The 26,329-nt window shown below is 34.6% G+C and overlaps 1 protein-coding gene across 3 annotated transcripts; it reads left to right on the top strand.

Annotated features, from left to right (window-relative positions):
• Positions 1–19,365: 19,365 nt before the first annotated feature.
• Positions 19,366–23,112, top strand: LOC120082917 (serine/threonine-protein kinase AFC2). 3 transcript variants are annotated; one of them, XM_039038333.1, is made up of 11 exons: positions 19,366–19,590; positions 20,268–20,460; positions 20,795–20,975; positions 21,075–21,123; positions 21,221–21,335; positions 21,561–21,652; positions 21,772–21,928; positions 22,023–22,087; positions 22,175–22,272; positions 22,377–22,479; positions 22,571–23,112. In XM_039038333.1, exons 1-11 carry the CDS (start codon positions 19,489–19,491, stop codon positions 22,715–22,717), a joined length of 1,302 nt encoding a protein of 433 aa, XP_038894261.1. In that variant the 5' UTR covers positions 19,366–19,488; the 3' UTR covers positions 22,718–23,112. The 3 variants fall into 3 exon arrangements, with proteins under 3 accessions (XP_038894261.1, XP_038894262.1, XP_038894263.1); XM_039038334.1 differs by lacking the exon at positions 20,268–20,460 and having other exon boundaries at positions 19,436–19,590; XM_039038335.1 differs by lacking the exons at positions 19,366–19,590; positions 20,268–20,460; positions 21,075–21,123; positions 21,221–21,335 and having other exon boundaries at positions 20,824–20,975.
• The last annotated feature ends 3,217 nt before the right edge of the window (positions 23,113–26,329 follow it).

Here is a 26,329-nt window from a genome sequence, read left to right as displayed (position 1 = left end):
GGATGGTGGATCCCGTGACTAAAGAGTTTAGTAAGTTATTCACGTATCGTTGGAGCTTCGAGCTATAGGCCCATAAGGTCCCCTTGGTAGCTCAATGGATTCAATTGAGAATCAGTTCTTGGTGTTGATTTGAAATGTTCAAATTGACAAGAGGCATTTTGATTATATATGATATAATCGGTATGATGTATGAGATACATCTAGTGAAGGATTAATGTAAATGAGATTTACATTAAGTACCATGGAATAGAAAAGAACTATGGTTTATATGTTTCATGAGATAAAATATTAAAACTACTATAGGTTATAAATATAGTATGATAAGTTGGTTATCACTTATATTTATAATAATATTAATTATTGGATAATTAATTCTTTTTCTCTAATAATCAATTGAGTGGGAGATTATTGGTGGTTCATGGTAACTGTGAGATAAAAGGAAAATGGTTTTCCTAATTTTAGTAAGTTTTTTTGGAAAAATTGTTTTGAGTTTTCTCTCTCGCAAAAAGAAACTCACGGAGCTTGTCAAGTAAATACCGATTTACTAAGCGACAACTGGTTTTAGTAAACGATCGTGTAGTGTTTGTAGGCGACAGACACTGAGCTAAATGATCGCTTAGCTTTTGCTAGACGATCGCTTAGCTTTAGCTAAACGATTAAGCATCGACCTATCCGATAGGTCTCTGTCTTCTCCCACTTGTCCAATCGTGTACACGATTGTTCATTCCTCCTTCATCTGTCTTAAACCAAGTCCAAACAGAGTCCACCCTCTGGATTCTCACACCGAGAATACCAAGGTAACTATGTTCAAGACCTAGAATCAGCCATTAAGAAAGCAATTTATCTACTTACCCCTACTTTGGGGAAGGAGTGAATTCTGTCTTATGTAGCTGAGTTTCCAACTTCCCAATCAGACAAATCCCCAAAATGGTAGGCTTGTTAAGTTGGAAATCTGGCTACTCTCACCCATACAAATCAAAGGACTGCTCTCATGAGCAGGAGTTCCCAACTCCTTCAGGATTAAGGTCATATCACCTATGGTCATCCTAATGAAATGTAAGTCTCATTTATGAACGATGTTATATAAAGAGACTAATCATTTCGTGATTCGGTCTTATACAAACTCTTTGTATAGGATACCCCCCGCTCGCATGTCTCCACATGAATGGTCAGGATCAGACCATTTGTAGTACTTTACAACACTTGTAACATCTACAAAGTGGGTCGTATCCGTAGTGTCACCAGGATAAGGTATCCCTTCTTTATCCTTATACTATAGACTATTTAGGTTATTACTTAAGGCATGGTTCACTTGTATGTCTCAACATACATGCTTAAATTACATAAAATAACCTCGGATCTTAGTTTATTGAATTGAGTAAATGCTTATAAAATAACACTTATTTTATCAATAACAATATGTTTACAGAGTGTTTACAAACTATGAGACTACCAGGAGAATTAGGACACCAATCCCAATAATCTTCTACTTATCCTAAAGCCTCGGGAGACTAATATACAATACAAAACAATACAAAATACAATAAATAAGGGCATACTCTATACCCTAGTAACATCTCTCACTTGCCCTAGACAAGGTGCCGCATATCCTGTAGACTCGGACTCTTCAGAAGACCCTAGAACACTTTAGCCATGAGAGCCTTTGTAGACGGATCAGCAATGTTGTGCTCCGATGAGATATTCGTGACAATCATATCAGCGCGATGCACAATCTTCTGGATCAAATGATATTTTCGTTCTATATGCTTGCCTACTCGGTGACTCTAAGGTTCCTTAGAATTTTCCACGGGCCTGTTGTTATTACAATAAAGTGTGATCAACAGAGATATATTTGGAACAACTTGAAAATCAGTGAGGAACTTCCTAAGCCAAACAGCCTCCTTAGCAGCTTCACAAGTAGCGTATTCGACTTCCATAGTGGAGTCCGTGATGCATCCCTGCTTGATGCTTTTCGTCAAACTATAACTCTTCCATTCAAAGTGAACACTGACCTTGATGCCGATTTCTAAGAATCTCTATCAGTCTGAAAATCAGAATCTGTATATCCTGTAAGGATCAAATCCTTATCTCCATAGACGAGCATATAGTCCCTTGTTCTCTGAATATACTTGAGGATCGTTTTGACCGCCGGCCAGTGGTATTATCCTGGATTGGACTGGTATCGATTGATAATCCCTACTGCATAGCAAATGTCAAGTCTTGTACATAACATTACATACATAAGGCTACCAACAACCGATGCATAGGGAAACCGTCTCATTTTCTTAACCTCTTGAGGTATCTTAGGACACTGTTCCTTAGACAAAATAATTACATGCTTGAAAGGTAATAAACCCCTTTTGGAATTTTGCATCGAGTACTTGATCAACATCTTGTCAATGTATGATGCCTGAGAGAAGGCCAATCTTTTGTTCTTACAATCCCTTATGATTTAGATCCTTAGAACAAACTGCGCCTCTCCCAAAAAGGCATACTTTTGAACGAGGTTCCAACTTTTTAGGGTTAGCCACAAGCACGTGGGTTGGACATCCCTAAATCCTGAAGTGGCGTAAACTACCTTTACGGTCTCTCCATAACTCAAAAGGAGTTTCATAAACACTCTTTGAAGGAACATTGTTCAAAATGTAAACTGCAATCTCTACTGCATATCCCCAAAATGAGTCTAGAAGATGAGCATAACTCATCATAAACTGAACCATGTCCAACAGGGTTCTGTTTCTCCTTTCTGATACACCATTTTGCTGAGGTGTACCTGGAGTCGAGAGTTGGGATGTGATTCTATGTTCTATCATATAGTTTTGGAATTCTAAGTCCATATACTCTCCACCATAATCAGATCGTAGTGTTTTTATCTTTTTACCTAACAAGTTATCAACTTCAGTCTTATACTCTTTGAACTTTTCAAGAGCATCAGACTTAGCATTAGGTATAGATACTCATATCTTGAATAATCATCTATGAAAGAGATGACATATTCATACTCACCTCATGCTCTTACATTCAGCGGACCACAAAGGTCTGAATGATAAGCACCCGTGATGCTTGTTGGATGCAAAGCTAGAGGTCCTTCTAGGATCCTTGCAAACACTCACAAAGAAAGCTACTTAGATCGAACTTAGAATCTATGATGGTCACTCTTAGATCCTAAGACAACTCACTCTAGAATTAGTTTGATCAAGACTAATTCAATGAATTGATTTAAATATCAAATTTAAAGCAAGATTTGAAAGAAATAGACAACACCAAAGGGTTGAATAAGCACAAGCTTTTTACTATTAATAATTTGAGTTTTGAAGAAAATTACAAGCCATTTTATAGGCCAAATGGTCGTGGATGCAAGAAACTCAAAAGTCATTCAAATACAATTAATTGCAAATTGTAGAAAATAACACCTAGAAACTTGAAACTTAATTGTATACTAAATTATAAGTCCAAATGTAAAACTAGGAATGTAGAAAGTCTTCCAATTGCCTTAAATATCTCCTCTAGAAGGTGGCAAAGTAGATATGCACGTTTGACAAGGTTTGACATCACATTTCCCCATGTAGTGCACACTTGACACATTTTCTTCACAAAATCTGCACATTTTTTTTGACAACCATATCATCTTCCAAATTATAGGACTTTTCCCATACTATCTTCATGTCATTCTCTTCTTGACTCATTGAATTAACATTATATAAAACTTTGGTCTCAAAATTATTTGTCGTTTCTTGTGAATTTGCTAGTTTTTGAAGATGTAGTGTGAATGCCTCTTGAATCTTCTTTGCCTTGCTTCTTGTAATTGATCCTTTAGGTACATGCAATGGTTCAATGGTTGAAGTCATATCATCCCCCCTTTCTTTAAAAGGATTTGTCCTCAAATCAAGGTCTTCATTCCCTACATCAAAAGGAGTCAGATCAGCCACATTGAAAGTAGAACTTACGTTGTACTCACCTCGAAGATCCAATTTGTAGGCATTATCATTGATTCGCTCTATCACTTGAAATGGACCATCTCCTCTTGGTTGAAGTTTAGACATCCTTTGATCTAGAAACCTTTCCTTTCGTAGATGTACCCAAACCCAATCACCAGGTTTAAAAATCATTTTCTTTCTCCCTTGGTTCTTGCTATTGACAAGCTTTTGATTCTTCTTTTCAATCCTTTCTTTGACTTCTTTATGCAAATTTTTTACGTATTCTGCTCTTGAAACAGCTGCATCACTAGTAAACATATTAGGTGGCAAGGGTGAAAAATCTAACGGAGTTAATGGATTAAAGCCATACACAACCTCAAAAGGTGAACAATGAGTGGTGTTATGTATTGCTCTATTGTAAGCAAACTCTACAAAAGGTAGAGTATCCTTCCAAGACTTGAGGTTTTTAGAAATTAATGACCTAAGCAAAGTTCCCAATGTTTTATTAACCACCTCAGTTTGCCCATCGGTTTGTGGGTGACAAGTTGTTGAAAAAAAAAGCTTAGTTCCCAACTTACCCCACAAAACTTTCCAAAAATGGCTTAAAAATTTTGCATCTCTATCACTAACAATGGTCTTAGGAATTCCATGCAATCAAACTACTTCCCTAAAGAAAAGATTAGCTATGTTAGTAGCATCATCTGTTTTATTACATGGTATGAAATGTGTCTTTTATATAACCTATCAACTACCACAAAAATGTATCATTGATGTCTCCTAGTCTTTTGCGTGTCTAAAACAAAATCCATGCTAATGTCAACCAAGGTTCACTAGAAACATTCTAAAGGTGTGTAAAGACCAGTGTGGTTGTGTCTATAGATAGCCTCCTACATTTGAAATTGTTTGCACACTTTATTCACATCCTTTCTTCATTTTCAACCAATAAAAATGTTCAGCCAACATGTTATATGTTTTAAAATTCCCCAAAATGCCCCATTAATCCTCCCCATGAGCTTCCTTCACAAGCAACTCTCCGAATGGAACACTTAGGAATACAAAGTTTTCCTTTCCTAAAAAGGCATTTCATCAAACACAATATAATCATGCACGTTTTTTCCCTCTAAACATTGAATATACACCAGTCAGAAATTCAGATTGTCTCTACTTTGTACAAATCAATATGTGTTTAAAACCAAGAATTTTTGCACTAAGGGAAGAAATACAATGCATAAGATCCACCACATTATCCTTACCTTTCTTATAATGAATTGACATATGAAAATGTCTCAATGAAACTCTACCCATTTAGCATGCCAGCTTATTCAACTTTGTTGGCTTTGAGGTGCTTCAAGCTTTCATGATCCGTGTGGATGACAAACTCTTTTGGCCACAAGTAATGTTTGCCAAACTGAAAGCCCTACAGTGCAATAATTCCTTATCATATGTGGGGACTATATCTCCATTTAACTTCTTACTAAAGAACATGATTTGGCCTCTTTTCTTGCATTAAACACAGCTTCAATCCTTACTCACACATAATTAGATTGGTCAAAATTAGGTAAAGCAAGGCAAGGTTGCATTAGTCAATTTATCTTTCAATTCATTGAATGCATTTTCTTGCTTTTCTTTCATTCAAATTTCAAATTTTTTAATAAGTTCATTCCATGGGAGGCATGTTACTGAATATCCTTATAAACCTTCTATAAAAAACTAGCCACCTGAAAAGATCTCCCTCGGTTGCAGGTGGGTGCTGGCCACTCTCGAATAAGCCTTGACCTTTTCTTCATCAACTTTTACTCCATCCTTTCCAACAATGAATCCTAAGAAATTGACTTAGTCTAGACAAAAGCTACACTTTTTTGAAATTGGCATAAAGCTTTTCTCTCTAAGTTTAAGCAAAATTGTCTTGACATGCAACATGTGTTCATTCAAATTTTTAGAGTAAACAAGGAATAATCAAAGTATACCACAACAAATTTTCCAATGTATTCTCTCAAAACATGATTCATTAGCCTCATAAAAGTACTTGGTAAGCCAAACATAACAAGCCACTCATAAAGACCAAATTTTGTTTGAAAGCCGTTTTCCACTCATCTCCCACATGCATTCGAATTTGATGGTAACCACTTTTAAGAACTCATTTTTGAAAACAAATTTTGCACCATTAATTCATCAATTAGCATGTCGTTCCAATCTAGAGATAGGATGTCGTACTTTACCGTTATTTTGTTGATGGCTCGCAATCAACACACGTCCTCCATGTTCCATCTTTCTTGGGCACTAAAAATGACTGAATCGAAAAGGACTCATGCTTTCTCGAACATAACCTTTATCCATGAGTTCTTCCCACTTGCCTTTGAATTTCTTTAGCCTCGATTGGAATTGGTCCTGTATGCCGCCATATTTGGAAGCGTTGGCCCGGGTATGAATATTGTGCTAATAATAGACCCGTAGGTGCATCTTCATGTGGAAACATGTCATTAAATTCTTGCAAAAAGAGATTTAAAAGCACTAGGCAAACCATCATTAGAGTTAGGTTTAGTTATTAAATACATTCCTTTGCACATAAGTACAAAGTTTGGTGTTCGAATGAAAACATATTCCTCTCTTCCCCCTTTCTCATAACCAAACTCATTTTTTCCTCAAATCACTTTTTTTCTTCTTGGTTTTCACTCACTTTTGCCCCTCACTTTTTTCTTTTTTCTTTTCGCTCTTCTCCTTAACTACTTTCTTCTTCCTCTTTTGATCCTCAAATTCTTTTTCTTTTCTTTAATTTCACTTGATCGTATTGTACTTCATATGGAGATAATGGAAGCAAGTAAACTCTTCCATTCAAATAAATGTGTACTTGTTCAACAACCATATATCTCTATCATATTGCCAAGGTCGACCAATAACATATCAACCGCATGCATAGGTACTACATCGCAAAGAACTCAATCTTATTATCTCCAAAGTAAAAGAAATAAGAACTTGGGAGTTTACCTTCAATTCTCCTTTGTTTGTTAACCATTGAAGTTTATATGTTTTGGATGTAGACGAGTAGTGAGGTTAGAGTTCTTTTTACAAGAAAACTACTTATTACATTTATGCAACTTCCACTATTAATCACCAAGCTACATGGGGTTCCTTCAATCAAGCACCTTGTGTGAAATAAGTTCTCCCTTTGATTTTCAACTTTCTCCTCCTTGATTTGCACATTAAGTACTCTTCTTGCAACTAAGGATATGGAGTTACCTTCTTTAATGTACTCATCAACAAAGGCTTCGGATTCTTTCTCAAGGCTGCCACCTTGTTCATCACATTCATCTTCTGAATCAATAATTCTATTTCTTATGATCATGACTTTTTATTGACACAATCTTTGCTCATGTGCCCAAATCCTTTGCACTTCTAACATTGAATGAAACTAGATTTCTCTCTTTCCTCCTTTGAAGCTTCATTCTTTTTAGTATAGGTGCTACCGGCTTCCACTCTTTTAGGAGCCACAAACTTTCCTTTTGCTTCACCCCTATTCACAAAACCATCCATGTTCCAAACATTAGAATTTGAAAAGGTATTAGCTTTAGAATTATACCTTTTGGAATGTTCCTTTTCTTCTCTCAATTGTTCTTCAATTTTGATTGCATAATGATACATATCTTCCAAGTATAGTTGAGGATATCTATCAACAATATGAGCAATTTCTTGATTTAAACCTTCGAGGAATCTAGACATGGTGTCTTCTTCTTCTTGAATATTTGCTCTTTCTATCAAAGTTTCCATTTCTTGATAATATTCAGCTATACTTTTTGTTCCCTGCCTCAAAACTTGCAATTTAGCTCTCAGATATCTTTCATAATGTTTTGGAACATACCTCTTTCTCATGGCTTCTTTAAGTTCTTCCCAAGTTTCAATGGGATCCTCCTCTTTCCTCATTCTCTCGGATTTGAGATGTTGATACCAGTTTCCCGCATGGTTAGTGAATTCGGCAATGGTAAGTCTCATCTTCTTATTCTAATTGAATGTGTTGCAATTAAACACATGTTCTATCTTCCTTTCCCATTCCAAGTATGCATCCGCATCCGACGTTCCACAAAATGGTGGAATTTTGAACTTGACTCCACTATCTCTATCTTCATGGATTCTTTCTCCTCGTCTAGGGTGCATATTATTTCTTCCTCTTCCTCTCACGTTTCCTCTTCATCCAATTTGTCTTTCTTGTTCAACTAAGTCAATTACTCTCTCATCTTCTTGTAAGACTCTTTATTGTTGTGCACTTCTTTCTTGCCTATCTTCCCTCATCATTTCCATCATGCCTTGAATGGCTTGAAGAATAGCCATATTAGCATATTGTACTTATGGTACTCCTTCACCCTGTGACATTTTAAAGTTAGTAATAAAAGGACCTCACCACACTTCTCACCAATTTCACTCAAGAACACTCGTGTTTATCACTCAAGGGTAGGCTTTTGGTACTAGGTCAAAGATGTAAGGGTTGGCTTATATTTTTGCTGCAATCTCACTAAAAGTTTGATAAAAGAACCAATTCAAAATGATCAACTCTCACAAACTAAGACTAGAGTAACTAAACTTAGGCTAAAAATAAAACAAATCTGGATTTTTTTTCCTTAAATGAATGACAAGAAACTTTCATATGTTTTGGATATTTGATTTCTTTTCTTCTTTTTTTTTTACTACTGTTTTCTTTTCTTTTTTTTTGCTAATGTTTTTTTTTTTTGCTGACTTTTTTTTCTTTAAGATCCAAGCTGATTTGAAGGAGTTTTGAAGACAAGTTGTAGTATGTCTTGTTATAAGATGTAAGTAATTGCTATGGAAAAAAAAAGTGAAATAAAATAAATTGAAACAAAGTAAAGATAACACCTCTAAAGTCGGCCAAGAACGATGAACAAATGCTCTGATACCAAATGATAAGCGCCCGCGATGCTTGTTGGATGCAAAGCTAGAGGTCCTTCTAGGATCCTTGCAAACACTCACAAAGAAAGCTACTTAGATCGAACTTAGAATCTATGATGGTCACTCTTAGATCCTAAGACAACTCATTCCATAATTAGTTTGATCAAGACTAATCCAATGAATTGATTTAAATATCAAATCTAAAGCAAGATTTGAAAGAAATAGACAACACCAAAGGGTTGAATAAGCACAAGCTTTTTACTATTGATAATTTGAGTTTTAAAGAACATTACAAACCATTTTATAGGCCAAATAGTCAAGGATGCAAGAAACTCAAAAGCCATTCAAATACAATTAATTGCAAATTGTAGAAAATAACACCTAGAAACTTGAAACTTAATTGTATACTAAATTATAAGTCCAAATGCAAAACTAGGAATGTAGAAACTCTTCCAATTACCTTAAATATCTCCTCTAGAAGGTGGCAAATTAGATATGCAAGTTTGACAAGGTTTGACATCACATTTCCCCATGCAGTGCACACTTGACAACATTTTCTTCACAAAATCTGCACATTTTTTTTTGACAACCATATCATCTTCCAAATTATAGGACTTTTCCCATACTATCTTCATGTCATTCTCTTCTTGACCCATTGAATTAACATTATATAAAACTTTGGTCTCAAAATTATTTGTCGGTTCTTGTGAATTTGCTAGTTTTTGAAGATGTAGTATGAATGCCTCTTGAATCTTCTTTGCCTTGTTTCTTGTAATTAGTCCTTTAGGTACATGCAATGGTTCAATGGTTAAAGTCATATCTCCGAATGTATAAGCTCCAAGGTTTCCTTGGCTCTATAACCTTTTCCAATAAAAGGTCGTTTGGTCATTTTTCCTTCAAGGCAAGATTCACATACTGGCAAAGAGTTTTCTTCTAAACCATTTAGAAGTCCACATTTCACCAACTTCTCAATCCTATTGAGATTAATGTGACCTAACTTTAGATGCCAAAGATAGGCATTTTCCTTAGGAGAAACCCTTGGTCTTTTTGCAATTGTTGCAATTTTGAACATTTTAATATTAAGCAAGGATTTTATGACTAATGACCTTAGTACATATAAGTTATTTTCCATTGACCCCAAACCAATCTCCATACCATTCTTAAAAATAAACACTTTATTCTCAGAAAAGGAGATGGAATAACTTTGTTCAATCAGACAAAAAACTAAAATTAAGTTCCTCTTGATCTGAGGAACTACATAAACATCATTTAGTAACAGATAACATTTCTTGTTCAAAAATAACTTAAGCCTGCTTACAGCAACAGTTGAAACGACCTCACTAGTTCCGACTCTAAGAGTCAACTCTCCAGCTTCCAACGTTTTTCAAGAACTAAATCCTTGATGGGAAGAAAATACATGGTTAGTAGCACCTGAATCAAGTATACAGGCATAATCATCATTCTCTACCAAACACGTCTTCAAGACAATAAATCACGTTTATCGTCTTTGGACTTCTTCCTCTTCTGGAGAGTAGTGGGATCAGTATCAGAACCTATATAAGCTCCAAGTTCCATTTCAGAGAACAATTCTCGTCGATGAACTTCATCTAAGTCAGCAATAATTGCTTTCTCTTTTAGTCCCTTGACATTCAAGAAGGACTGCAGATTATCTTGAGAACTGATCTACTGGTTTCTTTGTCATCGATCCCTTTTTGTTTAAAAAGTAAGAATTTACATTCAAACAATTCTTGCAATGAGTCCATGATCTCACACGCAATGACCATGTTCTTAACCCTTTTGACCAATGTAACAAGTATGCTAGCTAAAATGTGAAGTCAGGCCATCGAATTAGCCTTCACCTACACCTCTATGCATTACGAACATTTCGCAGTACATCAAGGGTAGGGACTTGAAGACACTCCTTAACTATAACAAACTCGAGGTCGTTTACCACGAAATATATTTTAATAGACTCTTTCCAACGTATGAAATCGGTCAAATTAGAAAAGGCAACTAACGAAAAATCAAGCATTGACATGTTGCTGGAAAAAAAAACATATTGATCTACGTTGGATTTTAGCAAATACTCTTTTAAAAAAAAATCCAATCAAGTTTAGCAAAATCTAAATGTACCCCGTAATACATCTAGTTTTACAATGACGCTTCAGTGGTTTAGGACAAAAGCCATCGAAGGGTAGTCAATTTATCTCTCCTCTGAATTGAGACACTCTCAACCAATTATTACACCAGAACAACTCTTGTTCCTATAACGACTAGTCATCATTGATTTGGTCAAGAAATCATTAACTTGCTTAACAATTTCCCGTAAGTGTGTCCTTTCATTTTAGATCCTAGAGTTCCGCCCCAAGTAGCCAATCCGAAGGGGAAAAATCTGATTGGAGCAAAAACTAAAGCAACCCTATCCATTTCTAGAGTCACCTTGATATTGACCAACCACACAAACCATCCAAAGGGGGACGCTCCCAGGGTGCCACGAGGTCATGCAAGAAGATTTCACGATGCAAACCAATGAAAGAGACCGCAAGACATGTTGACACACATCCTTCTCCCACTTACTATAAATACTCTCTCCGTTCACCTTTATATTGACCCATGCAAACACCATCCAAAGGGGGACGCTCCCAGGGTGCCACGAGGCCAAGCATGAATCTCACGGCATAAACATTAAGAGAGAATCGTGAGTGGAATTGACATATCACATACATCTTTTCCTCCCACTAAATATTTTAAAACCTAAGGTTTAGTTTACTTGGAAAAACATGGCTAATTATTTTTTATTAAGTGACTGTTTAGGTTTTCCCAAAAGTAACACTTACTTTGGAAAGTTAAACAACTTTTGATCATCATCCATTAAACATTTTAACGAACTTTAATCAACTGTTGCATGCTTGTAGCAAATCTATCTAATTCACCTTTCCAAGTAGGTTCCCAAGTAGGGGTGTTCCGTTTCCGTCAGCTTAAATACCCCAACCTAGCCAGAACCCGCCTTAGATAAAAGGTCCCTTATAGATAGATTTATTACAAATTTAATCTTTTATTCAAATCAATTTGATCCTATTAAATCGATTTAAAAGATTAAATTTAGGTTTCTAATCTCATTAGAACCATGCCATGAACTTAGGTATATCTCAATCAAATTTTAAAACCCTTTTAAAACATGATTTTACCTAAGTTTGCATGCAACTCTTGGTTATTGATTTTAATTCGAATTTTATTAATTATAACTCTTATAAAAAATGAAACAATTAAAATCAACCACAATGTGAAGCAACACATCCACAAGGCATTTATAACTCTTATAAATAAACCTAAGTGGCATGCTTCATGCAATGTTCATTCATTACTACTTTATATAACACTTATATAACAAAGTAATCAACCAAGCATACATGCTTTCAAACATCTTATACTATAACACTTATAATATAAAGATGATGCATGAATATGCTTAATGTATGCATAAATATAACTCTTATATTATATGATGCATGAGCATGCTTTAATGTAATTTAATCATGCAATCTACTATATTATAACACTTATAATATAAAGATGATGCATGAATAAATGCATAACGTAAGTTGGGTTTTGAATCTATATTTCATACATCATGGCATATAAACTAACATACATCTCATGTACATTAAGAAAAATTGATAGACTGGGATAATATGCCTCAAAATAGAAAAAAAGAATAAAGCTAACTATTACATAGATCATCAAGTCAACCGGTTCAAACAGGCGAGTCGGGTCTTGAACCGCCCGGGTGAAGCCTCTTCAGGTCATCGTGTAGCAACTCTTTGTGATCGTCGAGTAACGTTGAGTGAGTAACCACGATCGTGTAACATGGATCGAGTGCCTTTGACTATGCGATGAAGCATGAAGACCACTCGATCGTGCAACGCACTGAGTATAATGCATGCCTAAACGATTGAGTAGACGACAACTATGCGATGAAGCATGATCGTCTAAACGATCGAGGAGCAAGCATCGAATATCACATACCGAGTAATCGAGTAACCAGTGACTATACGATGAGCATGCTGGCCTACTTGATCATTTTGTGTGTGTGCCTACCATGCGACGAGTATCATATACTTAGTAATTGTTTACCCCCATCGTTTACACGATCAAGTAGCCAACGTTAATCGATTGAGTAAACTCTTTACTCATTTGTTTAGTATTAGCCATACGATCGTTTAGTAAATACTACACGATCGAGTAGAACTTTTCTGCCCGATGGTTTAGCCAAATCTAAACGATCATTTAACCTGGGCTACACGACACAACCAATGCTTGGTCTTTTTCCTCGAGGTGAACAACATCTCCATGCTTTGAAACTTCATTAAGAACGACTCAAAACACTTCAAACACTTTGAATACAGACTCGATAGCAAGTTAATTATGCCTAAAAACACAGGGGCTCTTACAAATTAACTTTGAAATGTAAAAGAAAGCATTAAAACAGAGACAATCATCCTAAAACATCCATCAAACCATCCACAAACACATTTAACACTTAAATGCAATGTAGAAAACTTAAAAACCCACCAAGACTGTAAAAAGTTCAATTCAGTAATGGAATTTGGAATATCAAAACAACCTGGCTTTGATACTAATTGAAGAAATTCTAAATAGAGATCCAGTGAGCGGAAGCGGATTGTTCCAAATCTCATTGAGAAAGAACACATTATGAATGTAAGTCTCAATTATGAATGACGTTATATAAAGAGACTAATCATTTCGTGGTTCGGTCTTATATAAACTCTTTGTATATGATACCCCCGCTCGCATGTCTCCACATGAATGGTCAGGATCAAACCATTTGTAGCACTTTACAACACTTATACATCTACAAAGCGGGTCGTATCTGTAATGTCACTAGGATAAGGTATCCCTCATTTATCCTTATACTACAGACCATTTAGGTTATTACTTAAGGCATGATCGACTTGTTTGTCTCCACATACATGTGTTGGAAAGGAACGAATGATGGGGTTATTGCACGCAATCATGCATTGTACATGCTTAAGCTATGCGTTTATGCCCATGCGTCGACGGTCATGCGTTGGAATGAAAATGCATTAATCTAGTATGCAATGACCATGCGTTCCTATCACAAGTTTTCTTGCCTTCTCACCAAGTATAACGAAAACGCAAGTTTCTCGAGTAATCCGAGGTTGAACAGAAGGACTTGTCATTCAATAATGCTTGTGAAGCAATGCATTTGAGGCAATGAATAAAAGTAAAAAGAAGAAGTTTAATGGATATACACAATACTCCTACTCTTAACTAAACAGATAGAACAATAGGAGACTTGCGATGAGAATTGGTAGATACACAACAACCGTCAACGCATAGTAATGTTTATTATCTTAAATCGCTCGAGTAATCCTAGCTTGTCACACTAACGCATCGCATCCTCTCGGTAGTCAGCCGCATGACATATTTCTATAGTGCATGGTTGCGTCGAGCATAAGATTGTGCCTATCTCTAGGAACAATGCATACTTTATTTTAGTGCATTCTATCTCTTACCTTCTCAGGCAGTTAGACGCGGCTATTTAACTTATAGAAAAGTATTGCAACAACCCATAGACAAGCATTGCTACAGCCTTTCACTAAGCAAAGAGGATTAACTCACTATACTCGCACAACACACACCTCTCGGTGGGTTGCTACGTGCATCATATCTCTAGGCTACATGATTAAGTATGCAATCACCTTTGATAAATAATGATAGAGATAAAGATGATAAAGAAGACAGAAATGAAGGAATCATGATATGCATTGATTACAAAATGTCTTAATATCTTAAGCTAAAATATAATACAATACAGAGGTTAGAAGAAAAATGAAGGTCTCTGCGTCAAGGCTGCCGGTGGTGCCATGGATGAATGGTAGAGATGTCTCTCTCGAGCTTTATCTCTGGCAAAAGCTCTGGTCGTCACTCTATCTGGTTTGTGGAGATGAAGAATTCTCACTGAAAATCTTGTTCATGCTCTCATCTGTGATCGCAAACCTCTGCCTTGAGGCAGAAGTTCGGATGCTTTGAAATGAAAGTCCAAGGGGCTATTTATAGAGTTTAAACGCCGACAACTATCATGATTGCGTTATGTTTCACTGCTGCCTTTGTCGCAGTATGGGTAATATCACATTTTACCCATCTTGCGATCGCCCTTCTATTATGGTTGTCACTCCGTGGCTGCAATCTCCAAGTGATCACCGCATTCTCTTGATCACTGCAACTTCCATGCGATGGGCGCATTCGATCACCGCAACTTCCATGCGATGGATGATTCGATCACCACAACTTTCATGCGATGGACGCATGCGATCACCGCATGCATTCGTCTATGCGATAGCTCGATTTTTAGCGCATGCGTTTATCTTTGTGGTCGCCTGGCTTCAGCGCATGCGTTTGTCTGCGATTGCTTATTTCCAACGCATGCGTTTGATTCTTGCGATAGCTACAAAAATAGACACTTTGGCACGAAGTAACGCATAATATTGGAGTCAGTGAGGATTTAGGTGCTAATCGACGCAAAACTCAATTTTTCACAAATTCTAAGTATTATCACCACATTTTCTACTTATTAACCCTCATAATTCTAAATAAAATGCTTATAATAACTGGTATTTCTACCGGTTATCAACATGCTTAAGTTATATACAATAACCTCGGATCTTGTTAACAGAGTGTTTACAAACTACGAGACTACCAAGAGAATTAGGACACTAATCCCAACAAGGGTGTGGCGCTATATTGTTCAAGACCTGGAATCAACCCTTAAAGGAGAAATTTATCTACTTAAGGGAGCAAATAATTACTTTTAAATAAAATTTATTTATTTAATTAAAATAGTTTAATATCCAATATTAAATTATTAAAACACCAATTCCATGATCATTAATCTCTATTCATGTAGTTAATATTTAAATCAAATTTAAATATTATCCAATTCTCCAATTTTGTTTAATTCATAAATTAAACGTATAATTATATTGTATATAATAACTAATTCCCTCAATTTGAATACTTCAAGGTTATCACTTAAATATGATCCACCTGTATGTCTCCACATACATATTTAAGTTACAACAATAACCTTGGATGTTAGTTTATTGGTTTATGGTTAATGCAACTAAAATATCATATATTTCATAGACAAAGTAAATAAAATATCAAATATTATTAATCACATAAATGTTTATTCGTACAAGGTTTACAAACTATAGAACCCTACGAGATTTACGGCATCAACCCCAACAGTAACACCATTGACTAGTTAGGTTTCTATTTCACTTGGATGACTTAGGCAACTTAGTCTTAATTATGAGTATATTATGAACTCCTGTTCACGAGGGATTTTTCCTTTGATTTGTACGGGTGAGAGTGGCCAGTTCGCCAATTAATAACCCTACCATTTTGGGGACAAGACCGAGTGGGGAGCTGAGAACATAATAATACAAGATGGAATTCACTCATTCTCGTTTTCAGGGTAAGTAGATGGGTGTTCCCTTAAGTAATATCTTCGAAACTTGTACAAAGAGCCCTACCCTCTCATGGGCCTGAGAGGGGTTTCTGTTTATCCGTTCGACCATAAACATGTTGTTCATTAGAGGAGCATCGGTACTTAAGGAGTCAAAGGTAACCCAAGGGTAGAACGATTATTTGACTTAGTTCGAGTTACAAACACTCATGAAGGACTAACTTGCTATTATTGGTCTGTATCTATGAATACAAAAATATATCTATAGTGAGAAGAGTGTAGCTACGAATCTTTAGTGGAGTGTACCCACAGTTAACTAATATTGATTAACTTGGTTAATGAGTTTAGCAAATTAATCTCATAACGTTGGAGCTTCTGATCTACAGGTCCACTAGGTCTCCATATTAGCTCACTAAAGGATATTAAAGATGAATGATTTGAATTGTTCAAATCAATTTGAGAAAATTGTATATTAATATGATTAATATATAATTGATTATGAATGTGATCTATAATTCAAATTAAGGTGGAAAGCAATATTTGAATGAGATTTAAATAATTAATTCAAGTGAATTAGATTCACAAAGAATTAATTAATAAATAGAGAGGTGTTGCACATAGACATACGATGTTTATGATAGTTAAATATATATACATTAAATTAGATTTAATGTATAAATAGTTATTTAATTAATATGCTAGTTAATTAAATAAGTGTTATTTAATTAATTGTATACAAAGAAAATTTGGAAAAAGACTTGGAGAAGGGGGTTAACCCTTCTCTATATAAAGTCTTCCTTATGACCCTTTTAAAAAAAAATTCATTGTGCAAAATTTTCTACAAGCCACAAAAAGAAATCCTCTCTACTCTCCGAAAGGTTTTTTCTCCTCACTCTATTCCAATAGTTGGATATCACCTATTCTTCTATTGGAATCCTTGAGGATAACAATGTTATTCTCGTGGTCGTGTTCAAGATTGTTCGAGGAGACGTTCGTGTTCAAGATCGTTGGACGAGTCATTCGTTGGAATATCGAGAGGATCATTCTAGGAGCTTGAGAATCAACAAACGTGAGAATGGTTCTTTCCTTTCTCTAAAGCATGTTATTTCACATGTTTATTCTACACATATTCTGTTTTAGTACATTGATTTTGTTTATGTAAAAATCTATTTGGGGGATGCAAGACATTCACATGCTTTTGCTCAGGGTTCAAATCCCATCACAACCAACGATCGCAGACATGAGATTAAGAAGGAGAAAAAGAAATTTTGGGGGTGGCTAAGTGAAAAAGATGAAGAAGATGAGGTGGTTTAGAGTTTTCTGTTATCTTATTTTAATAATAATAATGATGATGATGATGAAAGAATAATAATAACAATAATAACAATAATATTAATAATAAACAGAACAATATATATATATATATATATACACATATTTCAAACATTTAAAGTTTGATTCCCATTTATATGTTTTTTTAAAGTACAACAAACCAATTTTATGTGTTTCTACATTAAAAATTAAAAACATAAAAAAATATGAAAAAAAGATCAAATTAATTTGATAGCAGTATGTATAAAATAATGAAGAAAAATATTTAGATACAATTGAATTTGTAACAAACATTTAAACAAATCGAAAATTAGTCAGATAAGATCAAATTTGACAATAAAAGATTAATTCAAATATAAATTGGAGAAAAAAATAAGGAGATTTTTGTTTATTGTGGTTAATTCAATATGTAGTTAGATAAAATCTAATTTGATGATAAAATATAAATTCAATTATAATTCGGAAAGAAAAATCAGGAAGAGAGTTCGTTTATTTACCATTACACTATATTTATAATTCCATTTTCATTTAAGCTTCAACAATTATATACAAATCCTATGAAAGAAGCCTAATTCGTTGTAGAGGCACAACACAAACAACAAAATTACAAAAGTGAATACTTATTTGTGATAAATTAATGGTATAATAATATAATAAGATGATAATGAATACACGATGGTTAAAAAATACAAAAAAATGATAAAATTAAATCAAATGTACCTTTTGTTAGATGATAATATGTATAAAATATTAAGTAAAATCCTAATCAGGATAAATTTTTTTATTCGAATTTAAAATAATACGAATAAATTAATGTAAAATTTAAAAATATATTATAAATTAAAATCAAAGTGGTGGTAAACAAATTGAAGATTGAAGATCGATTAATTCTTAATATTTTTGAAAAGTGGTTAAATCAAATTAAAACAGGTGTGAAACCTCCGATTCAAATTTTAATATGGAAGAAACATCTTACACATTTATCTCTTGAATTTGTTAGAATTTATAAATTTTGTTATTTTCTCCAATTCTCCGAAAAAAGAAAGCGGGGTGAATATTACAAAGAAGGAAAAGGCCCACAATTGGGACCACAAGCCCATTATAGAGAAACCAGGCCCAATAGAAATATCCCAGTCCAGATCTAGACCCACATAAATAATTCGCATTCTTTAATTTATTCCGCCTCCATTTGAAATTTTAATCCATATATTTTTTATAAATCTTAACTTTAATCTTACTATTGATTTTTTTGACATAGTTCATTATCATTAAATTTAGATATTCACATGTTGTGTTTTATTTCATGAATTTTTTACTAATTTAATAAAAATGAATTCTAACATACTAAATTTAAGATTTATTGTAATTACAGTGGTTAAAATTAGACAATTCAAATTATAGGGACTAAAATTAAAAAAAAAAACTCGTAATAACAATATGGTATTTTAACAATTTAATTTGTATGTTGAATGGAAATGTGGTATCTTATCCTATTCCGTGTAGCATATACCTTTTAACACAAACAAAGAAATGCTAACCGAACCATGGTTATATGTAACCATGGGTTGGTTACTAAAATCATTGACCGAGTTTAGAAAAGGAGATTCCCTCTAAATCGACGGTTCTTTGTCCGCAACGTGGACGGTTAGATTTCCTCTCATCCTCCTCATGCTTCGTTGTTAGGTTAAAATTAGGGTTGCGTTTCAATTCCATTCCACAAATTTCCTTCCGCGGAAGAATATTTCTCATCTCCTTCTCCTTCCCAAACCCCCCAGAAATCTGCTTCTTCAATCTTCTCCTTTTCAAGACTCTGCTTCTTTCTGCGAGATCATGGAGATGGAGCGCATGATCGAGTTTCCTCACACACATCTTGATCGGAGGCCCCGAAAGAGGGCTCGTTTGGGCTGGGACGTTGTCCCTGAGGCCCCTAAGGTATAATCTCTTCTCCTCTTATCCAGATCTGATTTTATTTTGTCTTGATTTTGGTTTTGTAGAGCTAGATCTGCCGGATTTTTCTATGTTTAGGTATGTATTAGTTTCACACACCGAGGTATAATCTCTGATCAACGTAGCTTTAGAAGCGTTTCGTTTTTTCTTCCTTGTTATTAGCCTTGCCTTTTCTGATGGCTGATTTACGTTTTTTTTTAATTTTTATTTATTTTTCTATCAGGATTCTTGATTTTGTTCTACGAGTGTATTCTATTTTCTTGTAGTTTCTTTATTGATCTGTTGAGTTAACGAGTTTTTATTTTATTCTTAAGCTCGAATGAATTAACTTGCCAGATCAGGTAAGTATTGCTATTTATTGATATGGATGATTTCTCGAAGCTTTTGTTTCTCTTCTCTTATGGATGATTTTTTTCTCATAATTGTTGCTCCATTCCACGATCTGTTTTAATTAGGCGTTTTCCCGTTTATTTTCCCACCATCCGTGTTTGTTTACCATGTATCTGGCTTATATTTCATGCATATCCAAGAAACTGTCTCCCATCTGTATTCATACAACAAAATCTTGCAATTTCTTTTGTGTTGTGGAAAATGAAGACTTTGGGTGAGGATATTAGGTTTAGGAAGGGCAAACTTTTATATGAATGGGTGACTGTGTGTAGGCTCAGGTAGGAATATGTTGTGGACAAGAGATTGCGAATATTCCAAGCTTTGCATCTACAAGAGCGCCATCAGATCATTCTTCTAATCCACTATTTGTTAAGGGAGTGGCACGAAATGGTTCTCCCCCCTGGCGAGAAGATGACAAAGATGGGCATTACATGTTTGCGCTTGGAGAAAATTTAACTTCTCGCTGTAAATACACTTGACTATGATTAAAGAAACTTTTATGTGCTATCAAAATTGATCACCCTAGCATTCCTCTCTTATAAATTACTTCATTTGCTTATTTAAATGAAGGCTACGATTATTAACCTTTGCTTCCAACTGAAGTCAGTCTTTAAATGAGTATTCATCATCATAACCTTTAATTGGTTTTTCTCAAAAAATGAACTCACCTGCCACTCGATATGTTTTTTCAAAATCTTACTTATTTGGAATTGTTTAGGACTAGTGAGTTTTTGTGAATTATCAACTTTTTTCTGGTGGTTGTTTCTTTTTCTTAGTCAATTCTATTCTTATATGGCAGATAAAATACATAGCAAAATGGGAGAAGGTACTTTTGGACAGGTGTTGGAATGCTGGGACAGAGAAAAAAAGGAAACGGTTGCAATAAAAATTGTACGTGGAATCAGGAAATATCGTGATGCAGCTATGATAGAAATTGAAGTGTTGCAACAGCTTGGAAAGCATGATAAAGGTGGCAACCGGTGAGTTTCTTTATTTTCCAGAGACTTTCTTATGCTGTTGTTGGTACTCTGGCTTTTGTCATCTTTGTGGCTATGGTTAAATGGCTTTATTCCTTGCAGTTGTGTTCAAATACGGAACTGGTTTGACTATCGTAACCATATCTGTATTGTAAGTATAAGGCTGTTTTATCATGGATTAATTTCCCCAATTCACCACCAAGTATGGGGGGTTAAAATTTGTGGGTGAACTTAAATGGTTTTAACAGGTGTTTGAGAAGCTTGGGCCAAGCTTATACGATTTTCTACGGAAAAACAATTATCGCTCCTTTCCCATTGACCTAGTTCGTGACATTGGCAGACAACTGTTGGAATGTGTAGCATGTGTGTAGTATTTTATTGAACCTAGTCCTTTCCTTTCTCATTCTTAGTGTCTTTTGTTTGTTACAAAACATGAACTCAACAAATTTCTTTCTTCCTGTTAAATTGGCTATTACCATCTGCTACATGTTCATTCTCTTTATTCAATTTTATTGAAATTGTGATGAGTCAGTTCCTTATCATTTTGTGTTCTGTATCCTGATAATTTCTTTGACCCTTGAAATCCAGTCATGCATGATCTACGAATGATACATACTGACTTGAAGCCAGAGAACATACTGTTGGTCTCCTCAGATTATGTGAAAGTACATGACTACAAGGTATTTTGATCTTGTTCTGTATCTGGTTTCCACTTTGAAACACTGGTTGATCTTTTTGAGGAAGATTGTACTAGCTATTTCATGTTCTGATTTCTCATAATATTTTGATCTTGTGTCAGAATTTGTCTCGATCACCAAGGGATAGTTCTAACTTCAAAAGAGTGCCCAGGTCAAGTGCTATTAAGGTGATTGATTTTGGTAGCACCACTTATGATCGTCAAGATCAGAATTACATTGTATCAACACGCCATTATCGAGCACCTGAGGTTATTCTTGGTAAGAAATTTTGATCATAATTCTTATTTTTCTGTTTTCTCAGTTTTGCAATCTGTGTTGAGTGCATGGCTTGACCCATATTTAATTGTTGTAGGTCTTGGATGGAGTTTTCCTTGTGACATATGGAGTGTTGGCTGTATCCTCGTTGAACTGTGCTCGGTATGTGGTGCTTCTTTGCTTGTGCTTTACACCCTTTGTAGCTGAAGGTTTTGTGTAATTGAATTCTCAATGCAAAATTGTTTTTAGGGTGAAGCACTGTTCCAAACTCACGAAAACTTGGAGCACTTGGCAATGATGGAGCGGGTTCTTGGTCCATTGCCACAGGAGATGCTGAAGAGAGTAGAGTGAGTAATTTCTAACCTTTTATTTTCTTTGTTTTTAAGCAGTCAAGAAACGAAGTGCTGATGTACATATATTAATTGATTTTGGTTTGGTGTATTTGTTGTAGTCGGCATGCAGAGAAATATGTAAGAAGAGGTAGATTAGATTGGCCTGAAGGTGCAACTTCGAGAGATAGTATCAAGGCTGTTCAAAAGCTGGCTCGTTTACCGGTTTGTATTTTGAGTGGTGTCTTGTTAAAGGTTGGATAGGACGATTTAGTTGTGCAAGTTAAAACTAATTATCTCCTTAAACTACACGCAGAACTTGATAATGCAGCACGTGGATCATTCAGCTGGGGAATTGATTCATCTTGTTCAAGGGTTGCTTCGATATGATCCCATGCATAGACTAACGGCTCGGGAGGCTCTAAGGCACCCATTCTTTACAAGGGATCCCTTGAGGAGATAGTAGGATATGTTGTCTCTTATTAACTGACTGGCATTTGAGTTTTTGACACTGTTCTCCCCATCTTCATGGAATTGTATAGCTGCGGTCAATGTTGGGTGAGCCTGTTGATCGACGATTGCCATCCCTCTGTGGCTCTAGCTTCAAAAGAGGACTAATTCGCTGTGATGTTGTAAATATATGGTTTAGTCCAAGCAGAGTTTTGCAATGCAAGCACTGGTTGCTGAATTGCACGTGATTCCTAATGTTTTAATTGCTTAGAAAGATATACACTAAATTTTTACAACATTTGGCTGTACGTATTTGTATGATTATCAACGGAAACCGTTTTGATGGTGGATGACAAACATTTATATATATATAAATGACTGTTTAAATGGCAGGATGCACTTCTATTCTATTCTTTTTTGTTTATAACGTATTGTTTAATTAAACACAATGTGTACACGATGCGGTAAGGAATGCCAACAATCCAACCGTGTCAATTTATCGGGGAATAATGTTGTGATCTTTTGGCCCAAGGATGGCAAATTTAATATTTTGTTTATACTGGTAATCCAACAAATATGTTTAAATTAAATTTATAATTGACATATATAATTACTTTTAACAATAATAATGTTAATATAATAATTTCTTATATTGTTATGAATTAATATGAAAACCATAAATCTTTTTTAAGAAATATTAATAACTATAATCATATTTGCTTAAGTTTCTTTTTATTGGTATTATCATCATAAATTATTAATTAATCTTTTAAAATATATTAATTAATTAATTGATAATAAAATAAGTTAATTTCTTTAAATTAAACAATTTTGTACCTTGTATTTCTAGTTTTAAATTTATAATCATAGTTATGTTTTAAAAAATTAAAAACATTGATGACTTCAATTCAATTAGTATAAGGTTTGTAATTAATATTTTTTTTAATAAAAATTGATAATATAAATATAATATAAATTAATAAACAAAAATTAATTATTATTAATTTTATACTTTATAATTGTATAAAAAGTTATAATATATTCTGAGACATCCTATTCATAGAATTTATATTTTATAGTGGAAGAACAAAAATTTCGTTAAAAAAGAAAAAAACAGAAGAATAAAAGAGTTTGAGAACCCTTACCTTTGAATATAACTAGCTTATTATAAACACACACACACATATATATAAAACCATAGGTTATATGACATAAAACATATGACCTACGGTTTTATCGTATCAAATACAATATAATCTATAGTTTTACTTCTCTCATCAATGATATTTAGTATAAATCTCATTTATATTAAAATTTAATTATATGAATCAAATTTGTATAATTAATATTAGAATCATATTCAAATATTTATTTTCTCTTAAATAAACTTTATATTATAAAGTATCCAATACATTATAGTAATTATATCATATATAATTAGATTAAATAATTAATTCTCTCAATTAATTTGAATAATTCAAATTAATCCAAAAATTGATTCTCATTAATTCCTGTTGAGCTATAGAAGAGACCTCATAGACCTGCAGTTTAAAGCTCCAACAGTACGTGAACAATTAATTAAACTCCTTTAATTAAATTATTCACCAAGTTAACTATCGGGCACTTCACTAAAGGCCGACAACTGTACTCTTTGTACTACAGATATATTTTTGTGTCCAATACCGATCAACAACACAATGACCCTTCACAAATTGCTCTTAAGTACAGTTGAGCCAAAATTACGATTTTGCCCCTATAGTTACATCAACTCCTTAAGTACCACTTATCCGTCTAATGAACAATAAATCATTGTTGAATTATGACCAAACTCCTCTCAGACCAGGAAAAGGTGTGGTGCTACATTGTTCAAGTCTCGGAATCAGCTCTTAAGGGAGCAATTTATCTACTTATCCTGACGTCGGAAAGGAGTGAATTTCTTCTTGTGTAGTTGTGTTTCCAGCTCTTCAATTAGACGAATCCCCAATGGTAGGCTTATTGAGTCGGCGATTTGGCCATTCTCCCCCACACAAATTAAAGGACCGCCTTCATAGGCAAGAGTTCACAACTCACTCGGGATTCAGATCATGTTACCTATGGTCATTCAGGTGAAACGTAAGCTTCTATTATGAATGACATTATATAATGAGACTAAACCTTTCGTGGTCCGGTCTTATATAAACTCCTTTGTATAGAATATCCCCGCTCACATGTCTCCACATGAATGATCAGGATCAGATTATTTGTAGTACTTTACAATGATAGTAACATCTACAAAACAAACCATAGTCGTAGTGACACTAGGATAAGGTATTCGGCCTTATCCGTATACTACAGACCATTTAGGTTATCACTTAAGCATGATCCACTCGTATGTTTACATACATGTTTAAGCTACAAGATAACTTTGGATCTTAGTTTATTGGTTTGTGGTTAATGCAACTAAAATTGAAATAAAACATCATATATTTTGTTAAATAATTAAGATGTTTGAACATTATCATTACAAACTATAGGGCCCTATGAGATTTAGGGCATCAACCACAACAATCTCTCACTTGACCTAAAGCTAGTGGTGTATAATATAAAAGTCAAAACTAATATACAAAGTACACAAACTACAAATTAGGGCATAATATGCCAAGTACAAATTTTTCACTTGCCCCAGTCTAAACGTGACCTGTTCCATAGACCCATACTCTGCAGGTGACCCTTAAACACTTTAACCGTGAGGGCCTTTGTAAACGGATCAGCAATGTTGTGTTTCGGAGTTATCTGTGTGACGATCATGTCCCGCCGATGCACAATCTCTCAAATGAGATGATAATTTTGCTCTATGCACTTCCCGCGCTTGTGACTCCTAGGCTTTCGGGAATTAGACACAGCAACACCATTATCACAATAAAGGATGATGAGCTTTGACATGTCTAGAACCACTTCTAGATCAGTTAGAAATTTTATGAGCCAAACAGCTACACAAGCCGCTACATACTCAGCCTCCAAGGTGGAGTCAGTAACGCAACCTTTCTTGGTGCTCCTCTAGACTACTATCCCTTTGTTAAGAGTGAACACAGATCTTGATGTGGATTTTCTAGAATCCTTATCAGTCTGAAGATCACAATCCATGTATCCTGTAAGGATCAAATCCTTAGAATCATATATGAGTATGTAGTCCCTCATTCTCTATAGATACTTGAGAATATTCTTAACAACGGTCCAGTAATCAAATCTTGGATTAGATTGATATCTACTAACTATCCCCACCGCATAGCAGATGTTAGGTCTAGTACATAACATCGCATACATCAGGTTACCAACAACCAATGCATAGGGGATTCGTCTCATTTCTTCAACCTCTTGAAGTGTTTTAGGACACTGTTCTTTAGACAATATAATTCCATGCCTGAAAGGTAGTAAATCTCTCTTGGAGTTCTGCATCGAATACTTGAGACAGGGCTAGCATTTTGTTCTTTCAATCTTTAAAGATTTGAATTCCCAGAACAAATTGAGCCTCTCCCAAATCTTTCATTTGGAATCAGGTCGCTAGCCAGTTCTTAACTTCAGTCAGTAGACCTACATCATTCTCAATGAGTAGTATATCATCTACATACAACACTAGAAAATCTAC

The sequence above is a fragment of the Benincasa hispida genome, chromosome 8, assembly GCF_009727055.1.
Source record: "Benincasa hispida cultivar B227 chromosome 8, ASM972705v1, whole genome shotgun sequence".
Classification (NCBI taxonomy): Eukaryota; Viridiplantae; Streptophyta; class Magnoliopsida; order Cucurbitales; family Cucurbitaceae; genus Benincasa; species Benincasa hispida.
Note: the sequence above shows the minus strand (reverse complement) of the source record. Positions and strands in the feature narration are given on the sequence as shown.